Genomic DNA, 12,916 nt, shown 5'->3' on the forward strand with positions numbered 1-12,916 from the left:
TCTGCATGGTTAAATGAGACCTGATTTAATCTATAAAAAAAACATGCTAATACCAAATCAGTTACTGTTTGGAATCCAACAATGTAAATATTCCTATTTTAAGTCATATTTCACAAACTCCTGTATGTTTAATTTCTTGTCTAAGCCTGACCTAGTCTATCAAATGTACGTATGTATTACGTAGCTACTACAGTAGCAATTTATTTAATGTTCTATTTCCAACACTACAACGCCATTTCAACTTTGCAACATTTGACAACGTTGCGTTGGTGAATGTGCCTCACATACGTAAAATAGGTCAGGCAGATTTCCAGACGCCTATGACTCCGTGAAGGTCCTTTTGTAATAACAACATGGCAGCCTTATGTAGAGTCAGACACCGGTGGAAACGCACCAACTGCATTCAACTTCTTACGAGAAACTTGACTGGTAGGGAGGTTGTTGCCATATTACTAGTTAGCTTGTGACAAACTGACAGATTATCGCCCAGCGTTTCGTTTTTTGTTTGCTACACTACAGTGGCTAACATGACCCTGCTAACGTTAGCTAAGCTACCTGTCACTGCCAAACAAGCTTTCAGTGTGAAGTATTCCTTGTCGACATTAAGTGTCTTTGGTAGAATAACATGCTATTTTCAAATGCCCTACACTATGCACTTGTCAGCTTGGTTTCTAGATGAGTAACCTCAGGCATATATTTTGGCTCTGTTTATTATGGTATTACTATCAGCATTGTCCAATAGAGATTGCATGGCGTTTGGTTTGTTACAGGAACATTTGACTATGATCTCGTCGTTATTGGTGGTGGCTCTGGGGGTCTGGCTTGTTCCAAAGAAGGTGAGTGTCTCAATCTCAGCACTCGTATTACAATACGTTGTGAGCCAGGGATTTACCTTTTGTTTAGTCGGTGTTCTTGAGCAGTTTAGTCGGTGTTCTTGAACAAACTTTCACTCCGCGTTGAGGAACATAGCGCCCAAGCCTATTTCTATGGGCACAAGCACTGTTAATGACAAACTGTTCAAACCCCTCTTGTTTGCTGAGAGAACATTTTGCAGTTTTAAAGCCTATTTCCTGCAGTTCTATACATTTGGTCATTTGTCTTGTGTGTTCATATGATATTTGAGTAGGTCAAACATTGCAACAAAATCAATGGGCTAAAAAAACGTTAGCTGACATGGGGTAGTTGATCTTGACAATTGTGACAAGTTACAAATAGCTCTACGGTCTGCAATGACTGACATGACTAGAGGAAAACGGACGATGCACTAACCAATTTCGAAATTTCACCTTGTGCATTCTACTATTACAACTTTCAGTAGTCCATTAAATCATGTCAAATATAAGTGGTTAAGTACAGATACACAAAACACTACTTAAGTACTACTTTACACCACTGGGAACCACTGTTCTTGAGGATAGTATACAATCATGTACCCCAGATTGTTTGTTACCTGGTTGACTGGCTCAATGGACCCTTATATGTGGGGTAATGTCTAATTCACAGGAGGATGGTGGCACCTTAATCGGGGAGGACAGGCTCTTGGTAATGGTTGGAGTGGAATGGTATCAAACACGTGGTTTCTATGTGTTTGATGCCGTTGCATTCGCTCCTTTCCAGCCATTATTATGAGCTGTCCTCCCCTCTGCAGCCTCCACTGGTCTAATTGCCGCTTTAGTGAACGTGACGATTGACCAAAACATCATGTACTTTGTTTTCAGCGGCTCAGCTAGGACAGAAAGTTGCTGTGTTAGATTATGTGGAGCCGTCAGTTAAAGGTAAGAGAAATGTTATACTGACTGGACATTCCATCATAATCAGCTTGACTTGAACTGTAAATGCATTTTTCCTTCCTTCTCTCAGAGTAAAGAAACAGTATGCATGTTGTGACCAATCTGCATGAATATTGAAGATAAACCAAAAATCTCATGCTTCCCTTTCAGGTACTAAGTGGGGCATTGGTGGTACGTGCGTGAACGTGGGCTGCATTCCCAAGAAGCTCATGCACCAGGCTGCTCTGCTGGGCACAGCTCTGAAAGACGCTCAGAAATATGGCTGGCAAATCCCCGGGCCCATCTCCCATGACTGGTAAATCTCAATAGTACGAGAACAATGGAAACCTGTGGATATGCACATTTCATTAACTATTTTGGAAAGCAATAGCAAAATTCTTGAATTCCCATCACTAGATTGAATAAATAAGATATATACAGTACCCCCAAGCCATAAGACTCCTGAACATCTAATCAAATGGCTACCCAGATTATGTGCATTGCCCCCTCCACTCCCCCTCTTTTACACCGCTGCTACTCTCTGTTATCATCTATGCATAGTCACTTTAATAACTCTACCTATATGTACATATTACCTCAACTAACCGGTGCCTCCGCACATTGACTCTGTACTGGTACCCCCCTGTATATAGTCTCGCTATTATTTTACTGCTGCTCTTTAATTACTTGTTACTTTTATTTCTTATTCATATTTTTTTTAACTGCATTGTTGGTTAGGGGCTTGTAAGTAAGCATTTCACTGTAAGGTCTACTACACCTGTTGTATTCGGCGCATGTGACTAATAACATTTGATTTGATTTTACCAGTCAAAAGTTTGGACATCTACTCATTCAAGGGTTCAAAAAAAAAATGTTTACTACATTGTAGAATAATAGTGAAGACATCAAAACTATGAAATAACACATATGGAATCTTGTAGTAACCAATATAATTTATATTTGAGATTCTTCAAAGTAGCCACCCTTTACCTTGATGACAGCTTTGCACACTCTTGGCATTCTCTCAACCAGCTTCACCTGGAATGCTTTTCCAACAGTCTTGAAGGAGTTCCCACATATGCTGAGCACTAGTTGACTGCTTTTCCTTCACTCTGCGGTCCAACTCATCCCAAACCATCTCAATTGGGTTGAGGTCGGGTGATTGTGGAGGCTGGGTCATCTGATGCAGCACTCAATCGATCTGTGTTTGGTCATTGTCCTGTTGAAAACACTAAGTACACACTAAGTTCAAACCAGATGGGATGGCGTATCGCTGCTGAGTGCTGTGGTAGCTATGCTGGTTAAGTGTGCCTTGAATTCGCAATAAATCACTTAGTGTCACCAGAAAAGCACCATCACACCTTCTCCTCCGTGCTTCACGTTGGGAATCACAGATGCGGAGATAATCTGTTCACCTACTCTGAATCTCACAAAGACACAGCGGTTGGAACCAAAAATCTAAAATTTGGACTCACCAGATCAAAGGACAGATTTCCACAAGTCTGATGTCCATTGCTCGTGTTTCTTGGCCTAAGCAAGTGTCTTCTTCTTATTGCTGTTATTTAGTAGTGGTTTCTTTGCAGCAATTCGACCATGAATGCCTGATTCACGCAGTCTCCTCTGAACAGTCCTCTGAGGCTGGTAACTCTAACTTATCCTCTGCAGCAGAGCTAACTCTGTGGTGGTCCACATGAGAGCCAGTTTCATCATAGCGCTTGATTGTTTTTGCGACTGCACTTGAAGAAACTTTCAAAGTTATTTACATTTTCTGCATTGATTGACCTTTATGTCTTAAAGTAATGATGGACTGCTGTTTCTCTTTGCTTATTTGAGCTGTTCTTGCCGTGATATGGACTTGGTCTTTTACCAAATAGGGCTATCTTCTGTATACCACCCCTACCTTGTCACAACACAACTGATTGTCCTAAACGCATTAAGAAGGAAAGAAATTCCACAAATTAACTTTTAACAAGGCTCACCTGTTAATTGAAATGCATTCCATGTGACTACCTCATGAAGCTGGTTGAGAGAATGCCAAGTGTGTGCAAAGCTGTAATCAAGGCAAAGGGTGGCTACTTTGAAGAATCTCAAATATAAAATCAATTTTGATTTGTTTAACACTTTTTTGGGGTTACTACATGATTCCAGATGTGTTATTTCATAGTTTTGATGTCTTCACTATTATTCTACAATGAAGAAAATTGTAAAAAATGTTGACCGAATAGATGTCAACTTTTGACTGGTACTGTATATATATATATATATATATATAGTCATTTACCCATAGTCATTACTAGGTTAAATGTTGGTCAATGTTTTGGATTGATAAGCATTCAACACTAAGGTTAATGGACCCTTACATGTGCCATCTAGTGGTAATGTATCAGTAAGACATGATGGGGGGATTTGACCTTGGTTGTACATTCAATTAGTTATTTTGACATTTTAGCCGTTTAGCAGGAAAGACATTCAGACGCTATTGTCTGGAGCGATTTACAGTAGCGTGTGTATACATTTTGGGTTAAATTTCATACTGGTGCCTTGTGGGAATCAAACCCACAACCCTGGCATTACTAGTGCCATGCTCTACCGACTGAGCCACCCGGGAGGACTACATGGTGTCAGCACTACATGGGTGACTCTCACACAGCTCAACATAGGTCGTCTTTGTGGTGAACTGAGGAATATTCTTCGAATAACACACTTCAGATTACTCACAATCCACTAAGTTTATTAGCTAATTTACCGACGAATGCTTGCCACACAATGGACACTGAGTGAAAATGCGCATTGTTTTATTTTGTCTTATCACAGATGCCTGTCCTATACCATGTGTTTTTCTACAGGAGTACCATGGCAGAGGCTGTGCAGAACCACGTCAGGTCCCTCAACTGGGGTCACCGTGTCCAGCTTCAGGACAAGTGAGTGACTCCTCCTTACCTACAGCCACTTTAGATCATAGATTCTGTTGTCGACTTGAGCAGTGATTTAAAGAAGAAAAAAAAAGAAATACACATACATACCTGTGTTTTGCAGCCCTTTTTTGTTATGACTTGTTGGTACACAGAGGTTACAGCGGTTCGGGGATAAATTGTAAATAAATTGGACGCAGTGCTCTGACTGAATGGATACAGGGATAAACAGGTGTTTCCATGCCTGTATGTGCCCATACTCTCACAACCGAAGTATACATTGTGCAACCAAATCTCATATTTATTATACCCAGTTTCATTGAAAACAGGTTTTAGTTATCTAGGCTTTACCTATCTCAGCCAAATCCTGTCATTGCACAAGATCTCCTATGAGTCTTCCTGTGGTGTTTGCACTGTCACAATGTTGTTTGTGTTCGACAGGGAAGTGAAGTATCTGAACGTTAAAGGAAGTCTGGTGGACGAGCACACGGTCAAAGGGTTAACCAGGACCGGAAAAGAGGTAACACTCATTTAAAAAAAATTAAATGTTCACCGTATCATTCTTTTTTAATGAATTGCTGTTTCACACAATTGTAAGGAGTATAATTTCAACACTGCCATATTAAATGTTTTCCTATTGAAGTTATCATGTCTCTCCCCCTTGTCTGGCAGATTATGTTGACTGCTAAGAATATTGTGATTGCCACTGGGGGGCGGCCAAAGTACCCCACACATGCAAGTATTAACCTCTTTGCTTCTCCCTCTCTCCCTCTATCCCTGTCTCCGTTTGTATGGTGTCCTTGCCCAGTAGACAGCTGCTGATAACACCACAGTGGATCTGAAGCTTTTGATGGCGTGGTGGTAAAACATGTCTGGCTCTGGGTGGAGGAGGGAGGCTGTGTCTGGTACTGCGTCCCAAATGCCACCCTAGCTTTTCACTATGTAGTGCACCACATGGGGAACAGGGTGCTGTTTGGGATAACCGATGGGTCTGAGGCCTCCCTCTGTGGTGTATCACAAGCTGCTGCTCACTGTCTGTTGATAACAAACTAACAAGGACCAAAGATAACCTTCCTCATCTGTCCAACGGAGCTGATCTTTTACCAGAGGCTGTACTGAGAATTGTATGATTCAAACAGACAGGTGTTGTCTTGAACTGTTCTATTTGCTGTGTTGTAGATCCCTGGAGCAGTCGAGCACGGCATCACTAGTGATGATATCTTCTGGCTGAAGGAGTCCCCTGGCAAGACGTGAGTGGTACATCCTGTGACTAGGGCTGTGGCGGTCATTACATTTTGTCGGCTGGTGAATGTCAAGGAAATAACTGCCGGTCTCGTGGTAATTGACCAGCAATTAACATGAACACATTTAGCATCTCCTTGCTTCCACGCACAGCCTACAAGTCAATGATGCAGATCTTTGGAACATCTACATTTTTAAATGTCTAATAAATCCATTATTTATTTTAGACAGGTCTAAAGAAACATAATATGAAGAAAATGTAGTCTATTTCAGAAGAACAGAATAGCATACTCTGCGTTGTCCTTATGTTAGGTCCTGATCTGGCTATGCCATATGGCTGTAGGCTACACTAGTTCATTTAGCAGACAAGACTTTAAGTTCCGTGTTATTATTTTATAGTATGAAGAATACAATTGAACATAGCTGAATAAAACATTTTCTCCAAACGATATCTGAGGGAGAGAGTACATGCGGCTATTCTGTGTTCAGCGTTTAACAAAGAAACAGTTCCTCCTATATGCTTAATTTAGAGTTTATTTATGTATATATATATATTCATATACATACACAGTTCCAGTCAAAAGTTTGAACGCACCTACTCATTCATGGATTTTTTTCTTTATTTTTTACTATTTTCTACTTTGTAGAATAATAGTGAAGACATCAAAACTATGAAATAGCACATATGGAATCCATGTAGTAACCAAAAAAGTGTTAAACCAATCAAAATAGATGTTATATTTGAGATTCTTCAATGTAGCCACCCTTTACCTTGGCAGCTTTGCATGCTCTTGGCATTCTCTCAACCAGCTTCATGAGTTAGTCACCTGGAATGTGTTTCAATTAACAGGTGTGCCTTGTTAAGTTAATTTATGGAATTTCTTTCCATCTTAATGCATTTGAGACAATCAGTTGTGTTGTGACAAGGTAGGGGTGGTATACAGAAGATAGCCCTATTTGGTAAAAGACCAAGTCCATATTATGGCAAGAACAGCTCAAATAAGGAAAGAGAAACGACAGTCCATCATTACTTTAAGACATGAAGGTCAGTCAATCCGGAACATTTCAAGATCTTTGAAAGTTTCTTCAAGTGCAGTCGCAAAAACCATCAAGCGCTATGATGAAACTGGCTCCCATGAGGACCGCCACAGGAAAGGAAGACCCAGAGTTACCTCTACTGCAGGGGATACCTTCATTAGAGTTAACTGCACCTCAGAAATTGCAGCCCAAATAAATGCTTCACAGAGTTCAAGTAACTGACACTCAACATGAACTGTTCAGAGGAGACTGCGTGAATCAGGCCTTCATTGTCGAATTTCTGCAAAGAAACCACTACTAAAGGACACCAATAGAAGACGAGACTTGCTTGGGCCAAGAAACGGACATTAGATCAGTGTAAATCTGTCCTTTGGTCTGAGTTTCAACCGCCGTGTCTTTGTGAGACGCATAGTAGGTGAACAGATGATCTCTGCATGTGTTATTCCCACCGTGAAGAACGGAGGTGTGGGGGTGCTTTGCTGGTGACACTGTCTGTGATTTATTTAGAATTCAAGGCACACTTAACCAGCGTGGCTACCACAGCATTCTGCAGCGATACGCCATCCCATCTGGTTTGAGCTTAGTAGGACTATCATTTGTTTTTCAACAGGACAATGACCCAAAACGCATCTCCAGGCTGTGTAAGGGCTATTTGACCAAGACGGAGAGTGATGGAGTGCTGCATCAGATGACCTGGCCTCCACAATCACCCAACCTCAACCCAATTGAGATGGAGTTGGACCGCAGAGTGAATGAAAAGCAGCCAAGTGCTCAGCATATGTGGTAATCCGTTCACGACTGTTGGAAAAGCATTCCTCATGAAGCTGGTTGAGAGAATGCCAAAAGTGTGCAAAGCTGTCATCAAGGTGGCTAATTTGAAGAATTTAAAATAGAAACTATTTTGGTTACTACATGATTCCATATGTTTCCACCCCTAACCCGGACGACGCTGGGCCAATTGTGCGCTGCCCTATGGGACTCCCGGTCACGGCCAGTTGTGATCGAACCCAGGTCTGTAGACCAATGTGCCACTCGGGAGGCCTAACTTTGAGTTATTTATGCAACTTTAATTGTTACAAACAGGGCTCAATGTTTAGATTTTTAATACTTTGTAATACTGCATGATGCAATTAATGATGATTGGAACAAAGTTGCATGAAAGGCATGAGCTCTGCTTTATTCTTTGACTGCATCAGTCTCATTCACAATTTGACAAGCATTTGATAATGCCTCAAATTTCTCGGCGGCATCCACCTTGTCTGGCCGTAATGCCCCCTAAAAAAAAAAATCCATGCCTTTTGCAGTCAGTGGCAGTTGTGCCCTTGGGCTGAATATAATAATTATAATTCCCTTCTCTCTTCACTTCTCACTCACATGGCTCTCTTTATCTCAATTCTTATTAGCCAATTCCCGTCACGGGTCCTTCTCACAGGCATATCACCTCCGAAGTTGGTTACAAGTGAAGACTACACATGGGGGAAGCAACTGCAAACCCTTTTTTTCAGTTTTCGCATAAAATGACATACCCAAATCTAACTGACTGTAGCTCAGGACCTGAAGCAAGGATATGCATATTCTTGATACCATTTGAAAGGAAACACTTTGAAGTTTGTGGAAATGTGAAATCAATGTAGGAGAATATAACACATATCTGGTAAAAGATAATACAAAGAAAAAAAACATGTGTTTAACTTTTTTTTTTCAATCTTTGAAATGCAAGAGGAAGGCCACAATGTATTATTGCTGTCTAGGTGCATTTTAGATTTTGCCACTAGATGGCAGCAGTGTATTTGCAATGTTTTAGACTGATCCAATGAACGATTGCATTACTGTTCAAAAGTCTGCCCAAATGTACCTAATTGGTTTCTTGATACATGTTCTAGTACATAACTGTGCACTCTCCTCAAACAATGGCATGGTATTATTTCACTGTAATAGCTACTGTAAATTAGACAGTGCAGTTTCATTAACGAATTCCGAGGCGCATATTGAAGATGTTAGAGGAACTGTCCTAACGAACAGTAAAATCACTAGCCTATGTCATTCTCCTATCCCCCATAGTACAAGGCTATTTATTCACGTTATAAGCGCAGCAAAGCGCACATGGCAGTAGGCTATAAGCGCGAATGTTCCAAAATGCAACAAATTAGCAAGAGAACACCATTCTCAAAAGTGACCGCTGATATGATTATGCATGTAATGCATGATTATAAAGGTGCATATTTACTCTGAAAATTATCTTCCCAAACTTTAAATTCACACGCCACCTATGTATGCCAGTTAGGCTCTACACTGGTTGTAAAACAGATTAATGTGCTTAATTTTAAGTTATTTGGCCATTTTAGTTGTGATACAAACCTTATCAAAACATATAGGCCTATGGGCTTGGATACATGAGGTGTGCGACTATGATTTGAAAAATTCACACACAAATAGGCATGTGCTGTTGCTTTTACTGCACACAAGCTGGGCATCATTCACAAGTGACACGCTAATATTGTCACCCATCAGACTATTCTTGATTTAATCGTGTCTTTACATATACTGAATAGTGTGTGTGAAATTAGTTTTGATTTAGAATGACTTAACATGCTCCTGTCTTGGGGCAGGGGGAAAAAGACGTAATCTATGCACTTACTGTAAATAGCGAATGGAGGACGCTTTCCCCCGTGGTTCATTTTCATGCCAGCCAGGTAGGCTTGTACTCCTGTTGTGAAGCAAAGCAATGTGCTTAATATTTGGAAAGTTGAGTAATACATATAGCAGGCCCGAGCCATAGAAAGCTGATGGGATCCTCTTTTTAATCGAGACCGTCTCAACTCTGTTCTCTCACGCAATTTCATAGCTTATGGAAATGTTCCGCAACATGAGCTCATGGGCTCTCATGAAGTGTTTGATTTAGTCAAGATTGATTACTGGGACAATGGAGTGCTGAGTACCAGGCAGTTAGCAAGTTTGGTAGACTACAAATGACCATCAGAGCTTGGAGAAGCCTAGTTGCTGTGACTAAACGGTCACGTGGACTTTGACTGCGGTCATGACTCGTGGCGGCCGATTTAGCGGTAATTCGGTCACCGTAACAACCCTCCCTGTAACACACATACCATGCAATACTGTACGTCAGCAGTTCACTGTGCAATGCGCACAGACACCTCGGTTATAGTGACCGATCCAAGACACAGAGACGCTTCTACTAAGTGTTCTTCTCCTGACTCGGATTAGCTCTGTGTGTGTTTCCTGACGTTTGCTGAACACATCTCTAATCCAGCCATTAAAACCCTGTCATCACTTGTCTAATTGGCCTCTCCACACCGTTTCCACTTGGAACAAAATGGGGGTTGAGTTTAATGTTTGTTAATGTAACTGTACAGTGTGCCACCAGTGTAGAGCAGAGGGCTGAGTTATCTGAGTCATCCGCACATCGAAAATCCTTGCTAATATGCAGGATGAAGATAATCTACAATAGATTTCTGTCTTCATTGTTTTATCACATCTTTGTTTCCCCTTTTCCTCTCCACTTTAGTCAGGTGGCTTAGCAGTGCAGAGTGTTGGGCCAGTAACCAAAAGGTCGCTGGTTTGAATCCCTGACCCGACTAGGTGAAAAATCTGCCAATGTTCCCCCTTGAGCAAGGCACTTAACCCTATTGCTCCTGTAACTCGTCCTGGATAAGAGCGTCTGCTAAATGACTACAATGTACACTGAACAAAAATATAAACGCAACATGTGAAGTGTTGGTCCCATGTTTCTGAGCTGAAATAAAAGATCTCAGACATTTACCATGTGCACATAAAGCTCACACATCCCAGTTAGTGAGCATTTCTCCTTTGCCAAGATAATCCATCCACCTTACAGGTGTGGCATATCAAGAAGCTGATTAAACAGTATGATCATTACACAGGTGTCATTTGTGCTCGGAACAATAAAAGGCCACTCTAAAATATGCCGTTTTGTCACACAACCCAATGCCACAGATGTCTAAAGTTTTTTTGAGCGAGTGTGCAATTGTCATGCTGATTGTAGGGATGTCCACCAGAGCTCTTGCCAGAGAATTGAACGTTAGTTTCTCCACCATAAGCCACCTCAAGTCGTTTTAGAGAATTTGGCAGTACCTCCAACCAGCCTCACAACAGCAGACCATGTGTAACGACGCCTGCCCAGGACTTCCACGTCCGGCTTCTTTACCTGCTGGATCGTTTGAGACCACCCTACTCGAACAGCTGATGAAACTGAGGAGTATTTCTGTTTGTAATTAAGATATTTTGTGACTCATTCTGATTGACTGGGTCTGGCTCTACAGTGGGTGGATCTGGCAACCAAGGGGTGAGCCTATGCCCTCCCTGCCCAGTCATGTGAAATCCATAGATTAGGGCCTAATTTATATATTTACATTGACTGATTCCCTTCTATTAACTGTAACTCAGTAAAATTGTATTTATATTTTTGTTCAGTATATATGTACAGTATTTCCCGTGTGCCAAACAAGGCTGTCTTTTAGCGTTCTACCACTAGAGGGTGATATGAACTCGTACTGGAGAGTCCATTCTAAGACGATGCCACTCTGCGTGTAATGTGTTTCCCTGAACTTTCCTTCCCCTCTTTCAGCATCTTTCCAAAGCAATTATCACAAATATTTGCTCACAGCTTTCTATGGCGCTTTCAAGTGAGTGGAAAGAGCACTTGAGTCCGGGAAACCCTTAATGTGAGTGGGCCTTAGGTAGGGTTGCCTTAGGTAGTGGGGCTGTTAGGTAGGGGCCTACTGTTAGTGATATCTGCCCTCAGGCTACTAGGGGTTAGCATTAGCAGGCCCTCCCGTGGCTCTCTCTTCAGACCTATCCCTCGCTACCTAGGAGGAGCCGTGTGTTGAGGAGTTGTTGACTAGTTGTTGTGCTGCTCTGCTCTGAGCTGTCAGCTGTGCAGGTGGGGTCTGAGAGGGTGTTTGAGTTGACAGGCTGGCGGAGGTAGTGGATGGCTCCAGGTGAGTGACGAATGCCTCAGAGGGGCTGGAGCACGCTCGCTCGCACACTCACACGCATACGAGAGCGATGAGAAGTGTAGACATGAGTGTAAGATGTTTTATGTTGGCTTTTATTGCAGTATGTAATGCACTGTTTCCATTTTCTAGGATTATATATTTATTTATTCTATGTTTCCATTCAAAATTAATTCCAGAGCTAAAGCGCAGTAAAGCAGGCTTGAAATATGCTGTTTGTCATCCTTTAGAGCAGCTGAGGAAATGAGTCTGTGATGACAAGCTCAAAAGCACCCAGGGAGACAGTTGTAACCCGTTGTATCCTTTCTTGCTCTGTAGTCACTACAGTGTGTAAAGGAGTTGAGTTCACATCCTATATCCTGTATGATTCAGATCAAGTCTGCTGTCAATAGAACTCTCCCCTCTTAGGAACACTTGTGTGAAATAGCTCTGTTATTGTAGCAAGCATAGCAGACACGCTAGAGGAGGACACTGATTCACTTATCTCTTGTCTGGACTGCTGAAGACCGCTCCAAGGTTATGAGAGAGACTCGGGCAAATTCTAATCTACGACAGTCCGACATACTCCAACATTCATTAAGGTGAATTTGGGTTGGTATGTGTGGTTAATACACGAGCCCTAAACGTTTGATTGTGTTGTCTTTGTTGTAGGTTTCTCCTTATACTCCTTATCATTCAGCGGAGTCCAGTAACATTTGCAGGGCAGACACTGTATTACTATGTCCTCTCACTGGATCCCAACCCTCTGTAGTTCCTTGTTTCACAAGCAGCCATCCCCTGTTCACGCCTGGATGCAGTGTTTTTGAAAAATGACCTCTTTCGGCTGTACCTACTGTATGTACATTGAACACCTCCACCCATGCTTTCAGACACCGCCAGCTGGATGAGGGAGAAAGAAAAATCCCAGAGACACTGACATGCAATATAACCAAGCATAGACCCAGCCAGGAAAAGGAGATGTGAT

At 41.8% G+C, this 12,916-nt stretch overlaps 1 protein-coding gene and 1 non-coding gene across 3 annotated transcripts in view; one reads left to right on the forward strand and one right to left on the reverse strand.

Annotated features, from left to right (window-relative positions):
- The first annotated feature begins 301 nt into the window (after nucleotides 1–301).
- Nucleotides 302–12,916, forward strand: part of LOC129853469 (thioredoxin reductase 2, mitochondrial-like) — a 29,996-nt gene continuing 17,381 nt past the window's right edge. The window contains exons 1-8 of one of the 2 annotated variants that reach the window (XM_055919553.1): nucleotides 302–429; nucleotides 771–836; nucleotides 1,719–1,775; nucleotides 1,941–2,085; nucleotides 4,616–4,690; nucleotides 5,123–5,201; nucleotides 5,354–5,416; nucleotides 5,861–5,931. In XM_055919553.1, coding sequence (XP_055775528.1) covers nucleotides 354–429; nucleotides 771–836; nucleotides 1,719–1,775; nucleotides 1,941–2,085; nucleotides 4,616–4,690; nucleotides 5,123–5,201; nucleotides 5,354–5,416; nucleotides 5,861–5,931 — 632 coding nt within the window. In that variant the 5' untranslated portion in view covers nucleotides 302–353. The remainder of the gene's footprint in view (nucleotides 430–770; nucleotides 837–1,718; nucleotides 1,776–1,940; nucleotides 2,086–4,615; nucleotides 4,691–5,122; nucleotides 5,202–5,353; nucleotides 5,417–5,860; nucleotides 5,932–12,916) is intronic. The other variant, XM_055919554.1, reaches the window with a different exon arrangement.
- trnat-agu (transfer RNA threonine (anticodon AGU)) lies at nucleotides 4,304–4,373 on the reverse strand. Its single transcript has one exon. It is a non-coding gene; the product is annotated as a tRNA-Thr (tRNA).

Source organism: Salvelinus fontinalis, chromosome 4 (genome assembly GCF_029448725.1).
Source record: "Salvelinus fontinalis isolate EN_2023a chromosome 4, ASM2944872v1, whole genome shotgun sequence".
Taxonomy (NCBI): domain Eukaryota; kingdom Metazoa; phylum Chordata; class Actinopteri; order Salmoniformes; family Salmonidae; genus Salvelinus; species Salvelinus fontinalis.